This window comes from Lutjanus erythropterus, chromosome 10 (assembly GCF_056507025.1).
Source record: "Lutjanus erythropterus isolate fLutEry1 chromosome 10, fLutEry1.hap2, whole genome shotgun sequence".
Taxonomy (NCBI): Eukaryota; Metazoa; Chordata; class Actinopteri; order Lutjaniformes; family Lutjanidae; genus Lutjanus; species Lutjanus erythropterus.
In genome coordinates, this window is record NC_139326.1 from 31,641,416 (window position 1) to 31,662,962 (window position 21,547).

Here is a 21,547-nt window from a genome sequence, read left to right on the forward strand (position 1 = left end):
AAGCTCTCTTGGCACACGCTTCACGACCTCAACCACGCCCATCTACCTAGGGGGTGGACATCTATGGCGGTAGGGCTCCATCTGATTGGCTAAACATATGAAATGACATGGAGAGCATGAATGCATGGCGCATGGAAACACCATTTATCGCAGTTCAGTAAGCCTTTTGTGATATGTATATTGCGGATGTTGATATCGCGATAATGGTAAATTTATGATATATCGTGCAGCCCTAGTACAAACATGGATTTTATCCACAGCTTACAATAAAGCAAATGTCTCAAGAGACGATGTGTCCTGCAAACACCAGGTCTTGAATCTGAAAATGATGGAACTGTTTTGGTTTAATGACTGGAGACACTGTGCTGCAACATTTTCACTCCTTTAATTGTGAGGAGGAAAAAGAGACAGATAAACAGATTTATAAGGTACAGAATAGAAGTAAATAAAAATTGTCACAGTGGAACACTCTGAACATTAACAGAACCCTGACCAGTCCTTATGCCACAGGAACAGTAGCTCAAAAACACCCATAACCTTAAAGTCAAAACCTTCAGGCCACTACTGATTTCAAACAGAACATTTTTTTACTTTCTTTTTTTCAACTAAACTTGAAATTAAATGTGCTTACACTAATATGCTACATTATTAATTATTGCAATAATGCAATACAGTGTTACATTCACAGAAAAATTTAGCCCTTTCATCAAAGTGTGAGAGCAGAAACATCAGTAGCACTGATTGATATTGGAGTCCTGGCTGGAAATCTACACTTACATTAAAGTCTTATGTGCCACATGTTAATAAAGAATCACTCATTAATTCAAATAAGTTGCTCATCATTCAGTACTGTTTTTCAGTGCAAGCTTTTGCTTGTGCAGTTTGCCTAAGCAGTATGTTTGTGGCAGTAACTGGTGCAGCTCAAAGGAAGAAGAGCTTGTCCGATAGCTGGATGGCCGGCTCCATGTGCAGGTACTGACCACACAGGAAAGCCAGTTTGTGGGCGTACTTGCACGGTGCTGGAACACGAATGGTACCCGGCCAGTTCCAGTACAAGTGACACATCTTGAAGGTCAGCCTGGTGTGGGGACCAAAGCGACAATGTTAAATGTGTTGATCAAACAGCAATATTACAGCCTCATTCTCACTGGCCTGAGTACAGCTGGATACAGCTTTTACATTTCTCTAAATATTAAACATTTCGCTAAGTGTTGAGAAATATAGCATTTACTGTATTTTTTCCATTCACAGTGGCTTGCCTTTTATCAGGAAGGTCTTTGAACAACTTGAAAAATACCCTATCAGATTAATATAGTGACAGGCCTTCTGTAGTGGTGATGAAACAACAACAATGAAGTTCACAGATCCTTGGAAATAACAATCATGGGGGACAAATTAGTTGTGATTGTTGCTGGATAAGTGGAGCTGTCAAGACTTTACAAACCGCTGCTACCAGGACTTTAACAGAAAACAACGATTTTTTTGTTCGGCAGTTCAAATTACTTTTTAAATGTGACCTATACTTGACTTACATTGATTCCCGTGTGAACAGTACACGTCCCAGAACAGACCCGCATGCGCAGAAGAACAATAACAAAGACGTCAGGACGTCACGCGCAGCACACTGATTACAGTGTTGTGCCGAGAAATGCCAAACGAATTGGGAAAACTCAACATTTTAGCACAATTAAGGGAATGGAAAAGAATATCGGCTATTTACACTATTTAAAAACTGTAAATATCCATTTTCTTAGCAACAACTGGTGCACAATTGTGACGATTGTCACTCAGTCGCATATCCAATATAGTACGACCTCTGAAAGTGACCCAGGTCGGATTAAAAAAAAAAAAAAAAAATCTGATTTCATGTGACTTAAGCTGTTCACACGGTCATGAAAAAAAATCAGACGGGGGTGGCATGTAGGCAAAAGATCAGATTTGGGTCGCATTTCACTGCCGTGTGAACTAAGCCTTTGTGTGTTGGTTTCACCACTGCCAAAGCTTTCCTCCAACAAATTTAAACAAAGACTTCTGGCTCATTCAGATAGCATATACAGAATTAACAAACTGTCCAAAATTTCTGACAGTAACAAGAATGCTGTTTAGTGGTTATTGGTACCTTTGCAAATGGTCTGGTGTGAGGTTTGCTGTGTTGTACAGTGAGATGTAGTGTGTGGGAAGTCCACAGCCCTGGCGACTGCGATGTGCCATCAGATAGAAGTCCACCCTGAAATTAAAAAAACACAATAACAAAAACTTCAGTGTTAAAAACTTCCAAATAGACAACAGAATTTGAAGTCTTTGATGGTTTCTTAATTGAAGTACAGATATTTACTACTGCTGCCAGAAGACCATGTGTTGCAACCATTTTGATGTATGCAGGTGAAAAAAGACCAGAGCCCCTGTTCTGCTAACCTGCTAGTTTGCTCATGCAGGACTGAGACACTTTCTCTCTCAACCCTCTTTATTTATAAACCACATTTTCATGACATGTTTACATAAAATCTCTTCTTGTGCTACGCTGAGACTGCACACAAACGATACCAGTTAGACTGGAACCATCTCAGACCACCTTGTTCAAGTGTGCTCGTGTGGTTTCTTGGTTGGATTTGAAAACAGCGGTCACATCAACACATTGTCTTTTCAACTAAACTTCTAGAGTCAAAATGAATTAAAGCAGAAACCAGGCCATCTGTGGCCTTGAGCTGGATTCATAGTGAAAACACCTGACCACTTTGCACAAGTGTTCATCCTGGCCAAATCCAATACATGGAGCAAAGATGTATTCCAAGATGATATTGCTAATTTTACTGCTACTGTGATCGTTTTCCAGAGTTTTAATATCTCTGCATCCGATAAGCTTTCAACTTGGACTAAGATCTTAAAACAGGATCTATTGACAACTCATTAACTTGGAAAGACATTCACTAAGACTGACCAGTCTGTCTGGGTGAGGGTGTGATCCAGAACAGTTCCAGGTGGAGCTGTGCCAAAGTTGTTGGCAGTGCAGGAGTACAGGGTGGTGGTGATCCGCTTTTGGACCACAATGAAGACCAGCTTGGGGTCGTAGTTGGGGAAAGTCTTGAAGCATCTGATCAGCTGTGGGATCTCGTACTGCTCCACCATCTTCAGCTGGCTGTCTGACACGCCATCCCGATACATCACAATCTTCTCTGGCAGGTTGTGGTTCACCTGCACAAAAGAACATACACAAAGGTCACTGGTTTATTTAGCTATGGCATGCCACTCCTGCCTTGTAACATGCTGACCCAGCTGAGAGGAACAGAGGAGACAAGGGAGGAGAGGTCTGTCCCCGTCATCAGTGCATCTTGGCTGAAAGTGTTAGGTGTGGTTTAAAAGAGGAAGGACTGGATTGTGTGTTATGTGTTGGTAGTATTTACCTCGTAGTACTTCTGCAGTGCGCCCAAGAAGCAAGCTCTCAAGCCACTGATCAGCTCCTCGCTGGGCGTCTGGAAAGTCACTCTGGAGTACCAGCGGGTCAGTGAGCTGCAGGAGGATTAGTGCATTTCAGATAAGGTTTAATTACCAATATAAACACAGATTTTATATAAGAAAATGTGAAATACAACGATTACTCTCTAAAAGACAATTTGATTATTCATCTGTGTTTACTTTAGGGATGTTCTAATAGATTTTCTGCAGATGCAACCTTAAAATCTGCCAGTCTAATTATGCAAGAAGGAACTCAAAGCTCTGTGTGGCAATAAGGTGAAGACTGCACTAGTGGTTAAACCAAGCTTAGAGCTTCACATCAATTCATTATGAATAACAACAGAAAAAAAATATGTCCAAACAAAAACCAAAAGTGGGAAGGGAAAAAGGTTTACCTGTTCACACTTGCAACAAAGCCCATGACTGATTGACGTTTCTTGCTGGTGTCATGGTGGACATCAACTCCGATCACCATCAAGTGTTTCTATTCAGGTGAGATAGATGTTCATTATTTTCCTGGATTTATTACTTTCACATGAACCACAACATCTGTGTGACAGTGTTCCAATATTTCAGAAGTATCAATCTTTCTTTTGTATATGACTCACTGTTTTACAAGTTACTGTTACTAAAGTAATATCATGCTTAATAGTACATACACTTTTTTGTCAGAAAAATTACAAGATAGTTTCCCCAAACCATCCACTGCCCTGGTATAAAAGCTGTTTCTTCCTGCTGTTGCAAAAACATGATACTCACTAGAGGGACATGGACAGTCCACAGCTCCCCTCCCATCTTGCTGTTCATCTGCAGTAGGATCTTTTGGGCAATGCTCTTCAACTTCTGTTGCTGGGAAATTGTCCGCACATTGATGACCTGATGACAAATACAGGACAAAGACCTTTGCTTGTAACTGAGAGAAAATGTGATGCACATGCTATGAAAAAAACCTCTGTAGACCTCTGTAGCACCTGTGCAATACAGCGTTGCAATCTGTGCATAAGACAGAACCACACAGGGTTCAACTGTTGTTTTGAAAATGGAATCGTGAGTGAAAAAATACAAAAACATGAGTTGTGTCTTTTGGGTGTCTTTATAAAAACATCCTTCTGATGAGAAAAAGTCAGATCAGAGACAGACTGCAGGGAGAGAGAAATAGAGAGAGGCGGAGCAAGGCAAGTCTCAGTGTGTGTACTTAGAGTCAAGGTGTATGTGAACTGAAAGAAGAACCAAAGTGAGCAGAAAGTTTGTGAGGAAAGAGAATTTCACACAAAAAGTATAGTATGAACAATTATATAAACTTACTCAATTTAATATTGTGTACGACTCAGATGTTTCATCTAGCAAGAGCTGTTATGTCCCTGCAATCTACCATTAAGAACAAATAAAGACGATATTTATCAGATTTGTTGCCTTGTATGCAACATTAATGTCCCTTGCCAGTCACATGCCTGTTGTGATGAACTACACTGTGGTGTTTTTTGTAGAAGGTAACAGGCATTATATACTTTTGTGGCCTGTGCCACAAAACGTTCTACCACTCTAGTACCCACAATATGTGCAATAAAGTTAATGTGCAGCCCTGAGGAATAATTTAGTTTATCAGTTCAAAATGAGAGTGGCACAGTGGTGCAGTGGTTGTACTGCTGCCTCACAGCAAGAAGGTCCTGGGTTTGAATCCCCCAGCTGGCTAGGGCGCTGAGGAGCTTGTGGCTGGGGCAGGGCCTTTCTATGTGCAATTTACATGTTCTCCTTGTGTCGACGTTGGTTCTCTCTCATAGTGCTCCGGCTTCCACCCACAGTCCAAGGACATGCAACATAATAGGTTAACCGGTGACTCTAAATTGTCCATAGGTGTTAATGTGAGAGTGAGCGGTTGCCTCTCTCTATTTGTCAGCCCTACAATGAACTGGCGCCTTTCGCCCAATGTCAGCTGGGACAGGCTCCAGCCCCCTGCGACCCATCAAGGATAAGCAGTTGGAGAGAATGAATGAATGAGTGAGTAAAAAAACAAAAAAACAAAAAACCCTCTTTGTCTAATTCTAAACCAGCCATGTACAAACAGTTGACAAACATTACAAACCTGGGATGGGATGGGACTTTTGACACAGCAGAGCTTCTTGATGGCAGTGTAGAGATCGTCCTTGTTGCCAATCATGATGCACACAACCAGCTGTATGTTGGGCTGTAAAAAGATAAGAAATTAAAACTTACACAAGGTGCTCTTACTTGCATTGTAACCTTCGTTCAATGGTACCAGACAGTCAACACGGTCAAACTTGTGCCACTGTTGACTAGCATAGACTAGAAGAGTGTGGTGTGGGCTTTATCTGCAGAAGTCCTGCCCTTTGCCTGTATTTATCATTATTTAACTGTGCTCAGGACACTTTAACAAACCAAAACCTCAGTATTTGAAACAACCTTTCAGATTGTGGCTACACAATAATTTTGTCGTAGGTGGCATCACTGTCCATTTAAATAATTTTTTTTCGATGATTTCCGTTTGATTTACCTTTCACTCACACTGTGTTCATGATGTGCTAAATTTTGCAAAGGTTATAGGCTACACTGCTTATTTCTATTCAATAAAGTCAGCTTATTAAGACATCCTCTCCTTGTGATCACTCGTTTAAAGCCTTGAATATACCTAGGAAACAAAACATTTGAACCAAAGTAAATTCAAGACCACCTACTGCACCATCTGCTTAGAGGTTTTATCTGTACATACCACCAGGCATGAAAGAAATTATAAGAGAAACACAGAGCTTGTTAAAAGCATGCGGGCAGAGAATGACAAACATTTATTGTGGACACTGTGTGCGATGCAAGTAATATTAAAATGCTCCTTAAGCTGCCCATCTAAAATTTTTATTTTCTTTTATACCTCATTGGTGAGCTGAGCGTCAATGCTCTTGACATAATTCTCAGTATGATCATCCCCCAGCTCCACACGGATGGGTCGTTCCAGTCGTAGCCCAATAGGCCCAGCCACCTTGTTAAAAGTGGAAACCAGCTCCTCAGCCTGTTCTGCACAGCGGCGAGGGTAGAAGATGCCCCAGATGATCAGTGGGATCTAAGGAATGGATGGGTCAAGTTGGTGGAGAAACAAATCAATACAGCAGCCATTCCTGAAGCCAAGACAAAAATTCCACACCGATCACTAGTATATCAATATCACAGCCTGGAAACAATGTTACTGCATCACTTTCTCAGTGTTCCTGTTCAGAGTTTTTACCTGTTGCATTCGAACGAAATATGATTAAAGAAAAATGTGGAGGCAGCAGCAGAGATTTCTCGCCAACACTCACAGAGCTGATTGAAGGATCCCTGATAACCTCTCTAGACCAGGACATATCTGCACCAGCGACAAAGGATGAGGACTGCAGGTAGATGGTTTCAACAGGCAAAGTTCTACCCTTGATCTGCAAAAGAGGAAACCAATACACAACATACAAAACTGAAATAAATGGAAGTGTGGTAAAAGGGAAAAAATGGACTGACATATTAAGTGTAAAAAGCAAAAAGGAGTTGAAAAATGAATGAAATAATTTAGTTTTGATGGTGTCTGTGCAGACTTGTTTATTCACATGAATGCAGCCATAAGGTTATGGTTTCCTTGCACAGAAAAGTCCATTTACTTTATTGATAACTACATGACTGCATAACTCAAATGTTCAGACAAGATTAATAAATATTTCAGCCATGCTGGCTGCCTGCTCCAAATGCCACCACTCTGCTTGTATGAATCAGTTTTTTTTTTTTTTTTTTTTTGAAATTTTGAATTTTATATTTTAGGAAGCAGAAAGTGAGAATTTATTCTGGAATTCTGGAAAGATACTTTTCATAAGTTGACCTGGAAATGACTAAAATCAAATTCCATACTTTCCCATACTGTGTAAGAAGCCTGTACTGAGTATTCAAAGGTGGATCTTAAAATAGCGGCAGAGCCTCACCATCAGGATTTGTGAGCCGATCTCCAGTCCCCATCGGCTGAGCGCCTGCAGACTCTCAGGGTTGGTGTTGATGTTCTTCAGAAGCTGATTGATTGAGCAGGTGTGTTGCTCACTGCTCACATTGATGTGCATGGTCAGGTCCTACAATGTATGAAAAAAGCCATTTCCACAAATTCTCGTGTAAGCTTGAAACAATATGATATTTTAAGTTTAAGAGGGTTATTCTGACTGATGTTAATTATCTGCTAATGATGAGTGATTTATACTCTACAACTGAGGTGGAGATTAATAATGCTGTTTGAAAATGCCTCTGGTTGTCAAAAAGAAGGGTACTATGGGACCACACTTTGAGAGGAAAACATTGTCCAGACACATCAAATGTACCTTCATAGCTCTGAAGTCCTTCCTCATCTTCTCTGGAATTCCCGTCATAAATGAAAGCTCTGGTACCAGCAGGATCTCTTTAGTGATTTGCTGCAACAAATCAGCATTATAAAGCCATCTACACAATTAAGTGTTTACTGCTCTTACAATATGTTCGAAAGAAATTTGTATTTGTATTATTATGTGTCTGATGGGCTAATAAGTCTAAAGTATTCACCGGTATGAGGAACTAAAGAAGTATTATTGGTACTAAACAGGTTGTTAAAGCAAAATCAGAGTGCCTCTCACGTGGGAAAATGTGGGACAGCTTAGCATCACAAACCTGAGTCAGTTGTTGTAAAGCAATTAGTCCTGGCATGTTTTGATTGCAATAGTCATTGTAGCCACATGGTGGCAATCTGATGCCAGTATCGAGGTCATATCATCTGAGAGGTCTGCTGCAGGGAGCTTTGCTTTATTATTAAAAATGCAGCCGACTGTGTGTCTTGAGCATATTATTCCCTTAAAATAATTAATGCTGGCGTGAGGTTTTACCTCCTGTCCCGGCATGGGCCTCTCCTTTGGTCGGTGGATGAGCAGAGGCTGGTCCGTATCTCTGATTGTAATCCCATAGTTCTTGCTGTTACAATGCAGAGGTCCGTGCAATGTAATGACAATTGTAAGTGTTTAAAGCACCATACAGCTGTGGCAAATTACATGTTTATGTACATGTTGAGAAAGTGATTTTTTCACGTCTACTTTACATTAAATCAAACATTGTATGCGGATGTCGTGCTGTAAATGAACAAAATTATGTTTCAATAGCATACTGGAGTAATCGTGTCACTTGTCTAGTAGTAGGCTCGGCATCATATATATAAGCTGGCTGAGCCAATATATGACTTTATTTATTTCTTCATGCAAAAACTCTGGTTTATTATCAAAGTAATGTATTCACAATCTCATGCAGTTTCAAGCAAAATCCAAGCACCTTTCAAACAATGAAAATACTACATTAAAATTTTATTTGTTTAAGCATTTCCAGCTCCTGTACTGACACTGAAAAATGTGTCAGTTTTGATGAGTTCATGGACAGAGCAGTCTCACCTGTAGTACTCCACAAAGGTGGTTTTCGTGCCATCCATCAGATTGAATGTGTCTTTGGGTGACTTGTTCCACTCGATGGCATCAATGCGGTAGGTGCGGTTGTTGTAGCGGGTGATGACGATGCTGCCAGCGAGTTCTTTGGTGCATTCGTCTCGGAAGTTCTCTTTGCCCTGTTGGTACAAAATGTTCCTGGCAGACAGAAGGAGCTAAAGGTCAATTTTCTCTTTTCTGTTTAAAACAGAAAGGGCAAAACTAGGGCAAAATCATTTCAGTCTGTCCAATGCATGTATAGATTATTTATAGACTGCTGCATTTGGCAATTCATTGCCCTGCAAGTAACCACTTAATCCAACCACGTTCCCAGAAAGAAGGGTTATAGTGGCTGAGTGTATTCACGGTTCTGTCTCAGAGGACAGACACACTAAAAATACCACATCTTACAAACCGATATTTAAATATGTATGACTACATGACATCTATATAGCTGTGTGTGGCTTGGTAATGACACATTCAACGTTTAAAATTGTATGACCATGTCTGAGCACATATACAGAAGAAATAAAATAAATAAATCAAGATATACTCTTCTTTTATTATAGCCTCAAACGGAACAGATTTTCTCCCAACTCACTGCTGATCTTTGGGAAACAGTGATCATTGTTTGATTTTCTGACATTTTATGGACCAAATAACTAATCAATTAACTGAGAAAATAATCAACACATTACTTGATAATGAAATTAATCATTACTTACAGCCCTATAAAACCAATCACTTGGCTTATGAATATCTACCTGTGTACTTGCTACTGTTTTTATGCTACTGTTGACTTGCTGTGTGAACTCACATGACATCTAGCACGGAGTCGTTCCTCAAGACTTTGTGAGACACATCCACACACAGGAACAGGCCTTCATCTGTGCGCTTGATACAGGTTGAGTAGCCTGGCCACACCTGCAGCCTACAAAAAGACAAACAGGATAATGAATTGACTAGAGCTCCCATGATATTGCTGGCACCGGCACTTATGTTTCAACTCAATACTAACCGATGCTTTCCAAGAACGACTGCGCTCTGTGGATCGTAATGATTTCGACCCACCAGCTTCAGTCCAGTGATGTGCAATGCCCTTGAAAAAGAAGAACAGTCGGTAGCATCATGTGGTAAAAAATCATGGTTGTTTAGGTTATTGTATTAAAGGGCTTTCATGATTACAAGAAAAAATGCTGCGTTTTCTTGTGTGACAAACAGGAAGTACATTGATTTATTAGTAAAACTCTTAAAGACAATCACAGCGTGTCATTTTAAATTCTTAAGCTCTCAGGTAAAAGGTTACTGCCATCATCTTTTCAACTATCAACTATCACTGACTATGTGAAATTCGTGTACTTTTGTTTTACACCATATATCTGGATTTTGACACAGATGTGTTTTAATTTGATAATTTATGTAGAGTCTAAAACTAAAATGGTCAGTGTCAGAGCAAACAGTGTAGGAGCTTTTTGTAAAAATACCTCCTGAGCACCACATTGTAGAATGGGATGCATAGATCCGAGTTTGGTGGCAAAATCTTCGTCATCTTGATTTGGATTTCTATTTCCTCATTATCAGTTCGTCTCAAACTCTTGAGAACAACCACCTGCGGGTCAATCAAATATTATGCAAAAAAATGAATCCAGCATTAAGTTCAGCACTCTGACTTGCATATAGATTTTGCACTGTATAGTTTTGCACACTGAAAACTCAATACATTTAAATTGTCAAACCGATTTTAAATAGTTTTAGATCTCAGAGCTCAGTCATCCATACATAATTGAAATCAATGTAAAATTTGACAAGATGTGGTTGCGTCCAAAGCTAAGCTTCTATCAGAACCCACCTTATTGTAGTTTACACATCTTAGCCACACAACTAATAACTGTGATACCTACGTCTTTCATCTTAACAGGCAGGTAGAGTATGGAGCCATCAAAAGCTATTACTTCTCCTGTGGCCGAGCGGTGATCTTTCATCATTCCAAAACGCATCCCCCTCGATTCAACATTCGGACTGAAAGATAATATTGAAAATCAATGTGACATCTATCAACACAGACAATACTTTCAGTACAGTGTAAACTCAGTTTTTGTTGTCCAGGTCCATGTTTGGTTCACGGCATGGATCAAAAATGATTACAACAAGTTATCAGGTTCACTGGAAATAGTGGCTAAAAACTTTCAACAGATTCATTTTTTTCCACCAGTTATTAATGCCGAACAGTTGATAAATAGAGGAAAGACATCAACGACATGATACTTACGTGAATGTAACATGGTACTGATAAACAGCTTCATTCTTGCAATGAATCGGGATGTGGTTCGAGGCAATATTTATTGGAGTTCCTTTTGTTCCAGCCTTATTAGGAGGCTCACTGACCAGAGGAGAATATACATGGATTAAAAAAAACGATCATTATAGTGGGGCTGGGCAATATACAGATATTATTTTGATAATGTAATATGAGACAAGATGCTCTATTAGATTTTAGATACCGTTACGTGTTGATGAGTGTTAATTTTTCCTGGTTTTAAAGGCTGCATAACAGTAAAGTCTTGTCATTGTTTGTTTCTGAGCTTTGACTGTTCTAGCTGTTCTTTTATTTATCTTTTTAGTATTTTTACTCAAATTAATGATAATTACTTATCAAAGATAGTGTATTCATCTTTTGTGAAAGCATCAATAGTCATCTGTATACCCGCTGCAATATCAATTTTGAGGTATTTGGTAAAAATATCGTCTTCTAGTCACTAATTGAGAATCCATGTTATGTTACTGTATTTTGAATGAAATTTCAATATCAATATATGTGTGTTTTTTCATTTTCTCACAACACAAATTGAGAATGTAAATTCCTACTTAGTTCTACACTCGAAAATACTGAAAATAATCTGTACTTTGTTTTGCACTGGCATCATCAGTCCATGGTATGGACCAAGAAGAGGTGGATGAGTTAAGTAATGACAACACACAAATTAAGCTTGATGTTAGACTCAGAGCCACTTTGAGTAACATGTGATAGTTTGCCACAGACACATAATGGTGACTGGATGTCAGATTGTTGTGTCATGGCCCTAAGAGGTATAAAATAAATGTGTTATACTTACCGGACAGCCTCCATTTTCAGCTTGGTCTTTGGTGGTTCATCAGTGGAAAGCTCAAACTTCTCTTGAGTAGTGGGGAGCGGTGGCATGGTTCCTTCACATTAATTGAATTTTGAAATATAGCACTTCCATATGTATGTACTTCATTTTTTGTTAGATTCACCAAGTTGAAATTTTATGTGTTGTTTAATTTGCTTTATGAAGTGTTCAAAACCATTCATTAGTTTCCCTACCAGCAGGGGGAGTCAGAGAAGGTAGTTCTGGTGGCTGCTCAGAGGCAGGAGGAAGGGATTTGACAGGACCTGGAGAAAAAGGAGGAAGCATGGCTTGTCCTCTTCCTCCTCCAAGCTGAGGCATCGCTGCCTTTCCGAGCCCCACCATCGTCTGAGGGGACCAACCTTGGGCATGGAAACTGTAACAGGCCAGAATGGCATATCAGGTGTTCAATACATATCATGGTCGGAGTAAATCTGTATCAATGAAAACTCTAAACAATTAGGGTACACTGAATGAAATGAAAATGAGGAAATCCGCTTTTTCAAAATATATGCACAGTCTTTGGCGATTGATATGTTTTATTGATTCAATTGCAAATATTTTTGAGTCAAACCAGTGATACCCTCAAATCAAAGTTACAAATATCTACGGTGATAAACTCAAGGCTAACCATTATGAATTAAAGTGGATATCTTAATCTGTGCGCACTTGAGTCAAAAGCTGCTCTTACATTTACTGAAACAAAGTGCTCTACCAACTACTGCACCACTTCAGTTACACAAGTACCTTGTTTATTATGGCTACAACGTCAAAGCGACATTCACCCACAGCTCAGCACAATATATGTAATAACATCAGGAATTAAGAAGACTAATGCACTGAAATATAACAGCCATGCAAAAAATTCCAACCTTTGTAATCACTACAACGTTCATTTTTTGTTGATCCTTGTTTCAAAGGTGTTGATTCCATTTTTTTTTTTTTTTTTATTTCTGTATAATGTACTGTAGTTTGTGGTGCTGCTGTACTGTGCTGTGCTGTTGGGGTGACAGTAGGGGGTGAGCAAAATGAAAAAGGATCATATTGTGCAATTTGACAGATACTGCAATTGCAATATGAGTCACTCATGATTTAGTTGAATTGGCACTCCATTTTCAGTGGAGAACAAAAGATGTGATTTTTTTCAGGGGTTTGTACCAACTCCTGCAAATCTTATTCTCCAGACGTAAGCATGTCTGGAGAATATGATTTGTAGGCCGGGGTATTTCTGTACCAACTACCACATACTGCAACATATTTTACCCTCATCAAAAAAATCTGCCTACTTCATGTTTTTGTCACACATTTTTTCATGGACTTGATGAATGGACAGATACCCCACTAATAAACCCCAGTCATTACTGTACAAGATGTCTTCTTTTCATCCTGTCTCTACCTGATCAGATGCAACAAGTGCTGCATAAACTTCTGTCAGTTCATTTAGGGACCGTCAATAAATTAACACTTGAATGACACAAAACCAATGTTCTTTTCGTATTAGTGAAAATTATGTATTTAAAAATACAGCAAATTGCTCTCATGTAGCACATCTATTCTGATTGCCAATGTGTGATTAATACATTTTATTTGTATAGAAAAGTTTCTTCAATAGTCATGTCACCCAGCAACAATCCAGTATTGAATGGAATTATTACACAGGAGAAATAGGACACACCACTTTTTTTTTTTTATTGGATATTAGTTCTTTCTTTCTTTCTTTCTTTCTTTCTTATATTAAAATATTTAATGGAAAATTCATGATTTTATTTCAATATCACCTTTGTCTCAAAACAAAACTAAACAAAAAAGCACAAACAAAAAAATCCTGGGAAAACTTCTAATATTTAGTGTAGGTCAGTCAATATAATGGATTTTGTCACTCCTCTGTCATTGTCCTACCTGCTGCCTCTGTCCATCACCTCTTGAGGCTGGTTGAAACTCTTTAGGCTGCTGATAACACCTACTGGAGCACCTTGCAGCTTCACATCTCCTAAATCTCCAGCTGATCCTCTTCCTGCAACAACATTTAACAACTCTTATGGTTCTTCTACACATAACATATTAACAGCATAGTAACACAGTAATGTGGGTTAAATCCAGCTGATCTGAATATGTCAACACTGTCAGCCCATTAGGGTTTGCTAATGTCCTTCAACCTCAGATAAACAGGGGTCACTCACTGCCTGCCTTTTGGGAAGAAAATCTAATTTAATGACATTTAATGATATAAAAATGTCTTGAGAGAGAGAACAAAGGATGCACACATCTGAGTGCAAGAGGTCAGAGAAAGAAAGAACATTATGAAGAATCACTATCGTGATCAAATCAACTAAAGATTTTGTATTGAAGCAACTGTTTTATCAGATCAGCTATTTTTTTTTACTGGAATAAAATCAGATCTTATTTTATGTATTCTCTATATTTATCATTTTTAATAGTATAGGAGAGGTTGTTTTATAGCTGTAATGATTTATTTCTGAATCAAATATTTGAAAAATATACATAAGGAGGAATTGATGCATTGAATTTATTTTATTTTTAATCATGTAAACAATGTATGCAATTTTTTGGGGCCACGAGAGAGTGTCAAAAGCTTTAAGGTTTGTAGCTAAAGTGATGAAGTGATTATTCTCAAAAATAATCATCATAACATTAAAAAAAAAGTTGACATACTACCTATGCCTGGCCACATCTGACAGTGGTAGTTGTAGCTAACAATAACTACCCGTAAACCAATTATTGATCCCAGCCCTATTAATCTACATCCCATAAAATCTTTAAATACAGACCGACATATAGCATTCCTCTTCCCCATGAGGTCGCTGGAGGCTCAACACCTATTCCTCTAAACATTGACAGCAGTCCTGATGTTTGACCCTGCGCGGGCATGTCAACCTGTAAGCAGACAAAAACCTTAGCAGCTCTTAATGTAGGGTAATACGTGTTAGAAAATTAGAACATGCTTACGTTAGGGGTACAGACACATTTCTGGTTCCAACCTCTTTCACTGGAGACATCTCTTCTGGAAGGTCTCGTGTCATGGTTCCAAATGGAGGTGTCTGTGCAGGCAGTGACTCCAGACTCGGCAGGATCGCACCTCTTGCCACCCCTACCCTTTGTTCGGTTGCTGGGAAGAGCATCCCTCTGGCTCGGCCGACTCCGCCATCATAAGGTTGCAGCAGCAGCCCTCGAGCTTGTCCGACCACAGGTTCAGTAATGGGTAGACTTAATGCTCGTCCATGTGGGGTATTGCCGGGAATAGAGAATCCTCTGGCTCGCCCTACACCATTCTCTTCTGTAGAGAGAAGCTGCCCTCTACTACGTCCTACAGCCGGCTCCTGAGGCTGCAATCTTCTACCGCGTCCCAACCACAAGACGCCCATCATACTGCTAAGGTCTGGAGTGTTTGGATCCATTTGGTCCACTTTTGATATCACCAGTGGGCACAACAATGGGTTAACTGCAGGGAAAACCCCATAGGAAAAAAGTCTAAGAAAACAAGTTTTTAACAGGTTTTTAAATGGTCTGAATTTAGTACTGATGCCTCTTTATGACCTACATTAGAAAACATTGGCTATTTCTATATGATTATTCTAAATACCTACCGCCAAGCTGAACTCAGAGGAAACAAGTCGGTGTTTATATTAAAGCTGCATGACATGATAAACAAATCAAGCGATTATTTTGACAGATGGTAAGATTGAAATATGATTTACAATTCGTAGGAATGATCATTTTTTGTCACATTTTCATTTTCATAGACACGGAAAGAAATATAGAAATTGACGACAATAATATTTGTTGGGGGCTGTAACAATCAAAGATATTGTCTTTCATCTGGAAAACACGAGTAGTAAGCCAGGACATCACTGCAGCTCTATATTACTTAATTATGATGCTGTTTTTCCACAAATTCTTACTTTATCAAAAAAAAAAATACAGCTCCTATGATCTCAATATTGCACTTGGCAATACTGCAATATCAATATTATTTTGATTCATCGTGTAGCCCTAGTTTACATTTTCGCCAGCCAAGTTCCAATGAGTAGTGCTTTGGCTAGTTAAAAGGAAGGAGGAAGAGATTTCTATTTAGACTTTACATTTTAAGGGTAGGTCAGGGTGCCGCCAAAATCAATAAAATATAAAAGTACTTCTTTTTCAGTTGTTTTAACAATATGCTTCCAAAGCATGCCCAGATCAGTAGGGGTGTAATGAAACATCAAAACCGTATTTAATTATCAATTCAAAGTAGTGAACATATTGATCTATATTGGCATCTTGGCATCATTTTGAAAGTCAAGTGGCATGCCTGCGTTGTAAATGTCTAGAAGAGTTCAGTCATAAATTGTTAAATCATAATTTAGTTGCTTTTGATGAGTTGGCATAAATGTAAAGCTTTAATAACACAATTTCAGCATTCATTTAGTTGCTGAAAGGTTTTGGTGAGCACTGTACAGCCAACTAAAACACAAATGAGCCTGACAATCATCTGCATGCATAATCAAAATAAGACAAGTATTAGATTAAATCTATAAACACATACTTTTCATTAGGAAGGACTACATCTCCACTAGAGAAAGCACAAAGGACAGCTGTCCAGATGATGTATAATATTAGTGATTCCCTGAACTACATCTGCCAAAAACTAAACACTGCCGTGTTCATAAGTTAAGATACACAACTCAATCCTCCTCAGCAAAGTACAGACAGACATGCTGTGTGTAGAACCATTAAGCAAACATATTTTGATCAAGTCATTTTTTCTTTACAGTTTGGTGCACAGTTAAAGTAAACACATTTTAAAATGCTATATATAAATTTTCTCTATAGAATTCATTAAAGTATTCAACACTTTAAAAGCTATGTTTCATTCTTATTTAATTTAGTGATATGCAGGGACTCGATAACAGCGAGGAAACATGAGAAGGTAAAATTATGTGGCAGAGCGCACTGATGAGACCGCATGGCAAATATGCTGACTTAGATAAAGAAGCTAACGTTAATGTCAGCTAACCATTATTGGGCGGTCTAGCGTTAATTAGCCAGACATTGTGGCGCCTTGTTTCACCGGCTTGCCCCCATCTTATGTTAATCCTTGCGAGCCAACGTGACAAAGAGCTAAATGAGCGCCTTGTTAGCATGGCACCGCTGTTAACGATAACCTGGTTTTAATTAACGATATTTTAGCTAGCTGACTGAAACACGTGTTGAAGAAAACTACACCGCCAATGACGACAACTACTTGACATTAAAACTAAATACAGCCAAAATACCGCCAGAAAACTCAGCAGTATTTTCCATATGTTTAGCAAACGACAAAACAAGTTGGTTATCACATTTTTAGTATGAGAACTTACCTATAATCAAGTCATACGTCTCCCACCGGGAAGAACGTGTCAACTCCAGCTAAATTTAATCTATCAGAAGCGATTGATTGGCGGTATCTTCCCTCCTAATGTCTTATTGGATAATCAGCGGATTTTGCAGCAAAGGCACTGGTTCACTGAACCTGTCAATCTTTTGTCATTAATTTACATGACGGAATATTGTTGTGTCGCCCTCTGGTGGTTTAACCTGTCTAACGCAGGTGTACTGGTGGTGAAGAAATCTAAATCAGTAGTTTTATCAAAGTAAAAGTCTTGCACAGTGTGTAATGTTAATAATAATAATAATAACATTTTAAAAGTGCAGCAGTGCAGTATAGTACAAAGTAAAGGGCAAAATAGAGTTTAGGCAGCAGTACGTGATCACAGTGGCTCTTAAGGCAAATAATGAACACAGGAGTTAATATAATTGACCTTTAATGTACAGGCATGTGATGCAGTCAAATAACAATAATACTAACATTAAATAATGATAAAATTAATCAGTCATGATATTCAAGTGGACATGATGTGCTAAACCAGATGAGTGATTATAAAAATGGGGGGAGAAGCAGAATGCTATAAAGAAGTTGTACAGCTGCAAAATGAATTTGCGAACATTCAAATTTCATTTGGCCTTTTGCTTGGTTATTCACAAATCATTTATTGACACACTATGTGGGATGAAACTCCCAAAGACTTTCATTTTCGCCATCACACCGCACTGAGTTCTCAGATAGCTGTGTGCAACACATACACAAGAAATTGTTATACTCCATGCCTTTTTTGTAGACTTTTATTTTTCAATACAAGTTGTGACCAATAAATCATGACAACATCCATTTTGTAAATACTTGAGTCAAAGCTAAACACTGATACTGTGTGATTAAACATGATCTTTTGGGAATTAGCCCAAATGAAGCACAATCTGTCTGTGCTGACTGTATCACAGCCATTTATGGCATTCAGGGGGAAATTAGTAATAATGGCAAGTCTAAAAGAATCTTGGCTTTCACTAACTGTCTCGCTTCACAACCACGAACTTTTATTTTGGACACAAAAAGGCAGAAACTGAAAAGATGATCATTATGAAAATATGCTTCACCTCCTACTCAAGGTCAGACGCTGACATGCACACAGACTCATATCTTTCTGTTATTTTAAAAGCTTTTTTGTTTTTTCTTTTTTTTACAATAAGAATGCTGCAGAAGGGGGACTAACGTTCTGAAAAGTCCAAAAGCCCACAGAGCTTTGGTTTTCAGGTCACCGGTCAGACAAATTGCCAATTAGTCTTATTAGACTTAGACTCTTTGGAAATAATCACAAAAATGCTCCCTGAGGTATTGAGGTGATGACTTTGTGCTCATGCCTGGTCTCTTTAGAAATAAATTAATCATTGTTCCAGAAACTAAACATCCATCTGGTTCCTCTATGGGGGAGTGACCAGATGGAAGAACGCGTTTCACTGCTGTCAGATCAACTCTCCTGCAGGCGTATTTTAAGAACTCAAGGGAAAAGAATTATTAACAGTGATAGTTATTTTTAGACTGATGGCCATGCCTTTTTCTATTTTAAGAAAGTCAGTCATGAATGGATTCCTTTTCATCCCTGGTGACTGAAGGACAACATCACACAAACAATAAAAACTAAAAGGGAACCTGATGAGGCCTGTAAATGTTTTTGTTTTAAGGGATGTAATGCCATCTACTGGCAGGTAACTGCAGCACATATGAGAAACTGTGCTGTACTCAAATGTGCAATACAAACAGCATTATTATTTACTCTATTATATATTGTAGCATATTGCGCATATTTATACATGATTTCCTCTTTTCTATAGTTCCTCTATATTGGTACATATTGAAGAATAAGGGACATATTTTGACATACTTCTTCTTTGTTATATTTTTTGTCATTTATTATTATTGTTATTATCATTATATGCACGTGTATATATGTGTTTGTTTGTATGTATGAACCAATTTCCCCATGGGGATCAAAAAAAGAACCCTGATTATGATTAACTGACCCCCCATAATGAATGTAAACACTGGCCCAAAAAACTTTCTCCATGAGGTCAAACCAACATCAGAATCTGTCAAGATTAAAAGCAGCAAACACCGAAGACTGTGTGACCTTACAGTAATTGTGTCAATATAGGAACATTCATGTATAATGCATATTGACCCCTGGCTCACTGTGTGTGGCTCTTTTAATATAAGCGGCTCAGCAAAATGTAAATGTAAAACAGTGCAGCTAACAGGTTGTCAGTGAGAACATTTATTTTAATTAGAGCGAGGCTTGTTTCAGATTCATGGGGAGTAATCAGCAGTCAGTATATGATTACCTGTCAAGAATAAACGAAATAACCCAGAGCAGTTTGCACTGTAAAAAAAAATAGTTTTAAATTAAAAAAGTTGTACTTCAGAACACATGTTCGCAGTATTTTAATTAATGTGAAAACAAGTAACTATAACTTACCTTAAAATGTATCAGAGACACAAAGCAAGTTTTCGTCAAATGTGTTTTCATCAAATTATAAAAAAGTCAGGTCTCAGGGGAGTTTTAACTCTGAACAATACATGCTGGGAAGTTTCCTAGTATTCTGATCATGTTTCTTTATTAATTAATGTAATAAAGTGACTGAACCCCATAAAGTGCATTCATTCAATTCATCATAAGACTGGTAAGTTAATTTATTTGTCATGAAAATAAATGCTATAAATATTAAGGTCATGTTAAGTTAATGAGAGAAAAAAAAAAAGTTGATTCAACTGTTTCAGTGCAGCAGCTCAGCAGCCAACAGCAGAGATGTGTGGCAGTTTGTAGGTGTGATGTGAATAATCATGGTCAGTTTGCTTGCTCAGCAAACTCAACTCCGTGGACAAATGAAGCTCAAGAAAATCTGAAACCCCTGTCCCCTTTAGTGATTAGTCAGCCTTTCGCACATCACTGAAATGGACAAACTGTCATGTTTGCCTCTTTCTAATACCACAGAGATTTAGGGCTGCATTAAGGGAAGAAAAAGAGACGAGGATTTTGGCATTATTTTTCACGTTACAACTTTATTCTCACATTAAAAAACAAAATAAAACATCTTCCTCAGATGATTTTTTTTTATTATGTGCAAATACTGCAAGTTCAAGTTTATTCTCCACATTTTGACTCTACTCTTAAAATGCAAAATAATAATAAAAAAAAACTTCCTCCTCCTTTTTCCCCTCTTAGGCCTGGCCCTATACTCCTCCATATTCTAATGTGCATTTTGTTACTTTTGACACATAAAAAAATTCAAATATCCACAAAGCTGCGTGAACTGTTTATGAGAAGACTGAAATCAAGTGCACAGCGGGCGTTACATTCATTTGGTACTTGCTTAAACTTACCGCACGTATGAAAAAGCACCGGGAGCAACTTCAGGGTTCAGTGTAAGGGTTTCAATATCTGGACAAGAAAATCCTGTGATAAACAACAAAATTGTTTGACATTAAAGCCACCCACAGATGTTTACTATACCTTTGATTGTGTAAGAAAATAGATAGATACTGGTACTTCAGCACCATGGACAGCACCATGGATTTCTCACTAAACAGCACTGTTAGACTACAAATATTTCAGAGCCATGGTCGGGGCCATAGATGAATCAACGAATCAACGAGTCAGGCAGACATATTCAACCAAACAACCCCACTGCAACTGCACTCTCCCTGCTACTACGGGTTGGAGAACAAGGGGGATACATTTTGGTCATTTTGCAAACAAGGGGGATGGCATCCTTTCTCATTTCCCCCCAGATCACCAGCTGTATACACCTAAAAGCTCATTTTCTCTGTGATCCCTGGACGGAGGTCTGGCATAGTCCTTTTCCACCAACATGGAACCAGCCCCTTTCCCTCTGCACGCCTAATTTTCTGAACATTTCGCAAAAAACATAAATTGGTTCTGAAACAGAAAAGTTTGTTTCCCAGCTTCTAACCAACAAACCTGGGGAACCGAAGTCATATCATATGTTACAGATAATTGTTCATTGTTAAGCACCTTCTGTTGATGATGTCCTTGATTCACATTGTCCCATACAAAACTGGTAGAAGCCTGGGCTGATTCACTAGATAGCAACAAGGTTCTAATAATT

General features: G+C 38.5%; 1 protein-coding gene across 1 annotated transcript; it reads right to left on the reverse strand.

Moving 5' to 3' along the window:
• Positions 1 to 369: 369 nt before the first annotated feature.
• Positions 370 to 15,498, reverse strand: piwil2 (piwi-like RNA-mediated gene silencing 2). Its single transcript, XM_084729612.1, has 23 exons — positions 15,037 to 15,498; positions 14,842 to 14,947; positions 13,952 to 14,066; positions 12,250 to 12,428; positions 12,020 to 12,110; positions 11,176 to 11,286; positions 10,808 to 10,925; positions 10,391 to 10,515; positions 9,925 to 10,005; positions 9,724 to 9,837; positions 8,877 to 9,065; positions 8,325 to 8,409; positions 7,791 to 7,880; positions 7,407 to 7,547; positions 6,762 to 6,875; positions 6,338 to 6,526; positions 5,537 to 5,638; positions 4,213 to 4,329; positions 3,849 to 3,937; positions 3,402 to 3,507; positions 2,939 to 3,192; positions 2,120 to 2,227; positions 370 to 1,078 (listed from the first exon to the last, which is right to left on the reverse strand). The coding sequence occupies exons 1-23, from the start codon at positions 15,466 to 15,468 to the stop codon at positions 922 to 924; spliced, it is 3,213 nt and encodes a 1,070-aa protein (XP_084585738.1). The 5' UTR covers positions 15,469 to 15,498; the 3' UTR covers positions 370 to 921.
• Positions 15,499 to 21,547: the final 6,049 nt, after the last annotated feature.

Coding starts and splice junctions, on each gene's coding strand:
- piwil2 (XM_084729612.1), bottom strand. CDS start 15,468: ATGGATCCAAACACTCCAGACCTTAGCAGTATGATGGGCGTCTTGTGG. Junction 10,516..10,807: donor TGCCTGTTAAGATGAAAGAC/GTAGGTATCACA, acceptor ATTGACCCGCAG/GTGGTTGTTCTCAAGAGTTT. Junction 3,508..3,848: donor TTTGTTGCAAGTGTGAACAG/GTAAACCTTTTT, acceptor ATCCTCCTGCAG/CTCACTGACCCGCTGGTACT.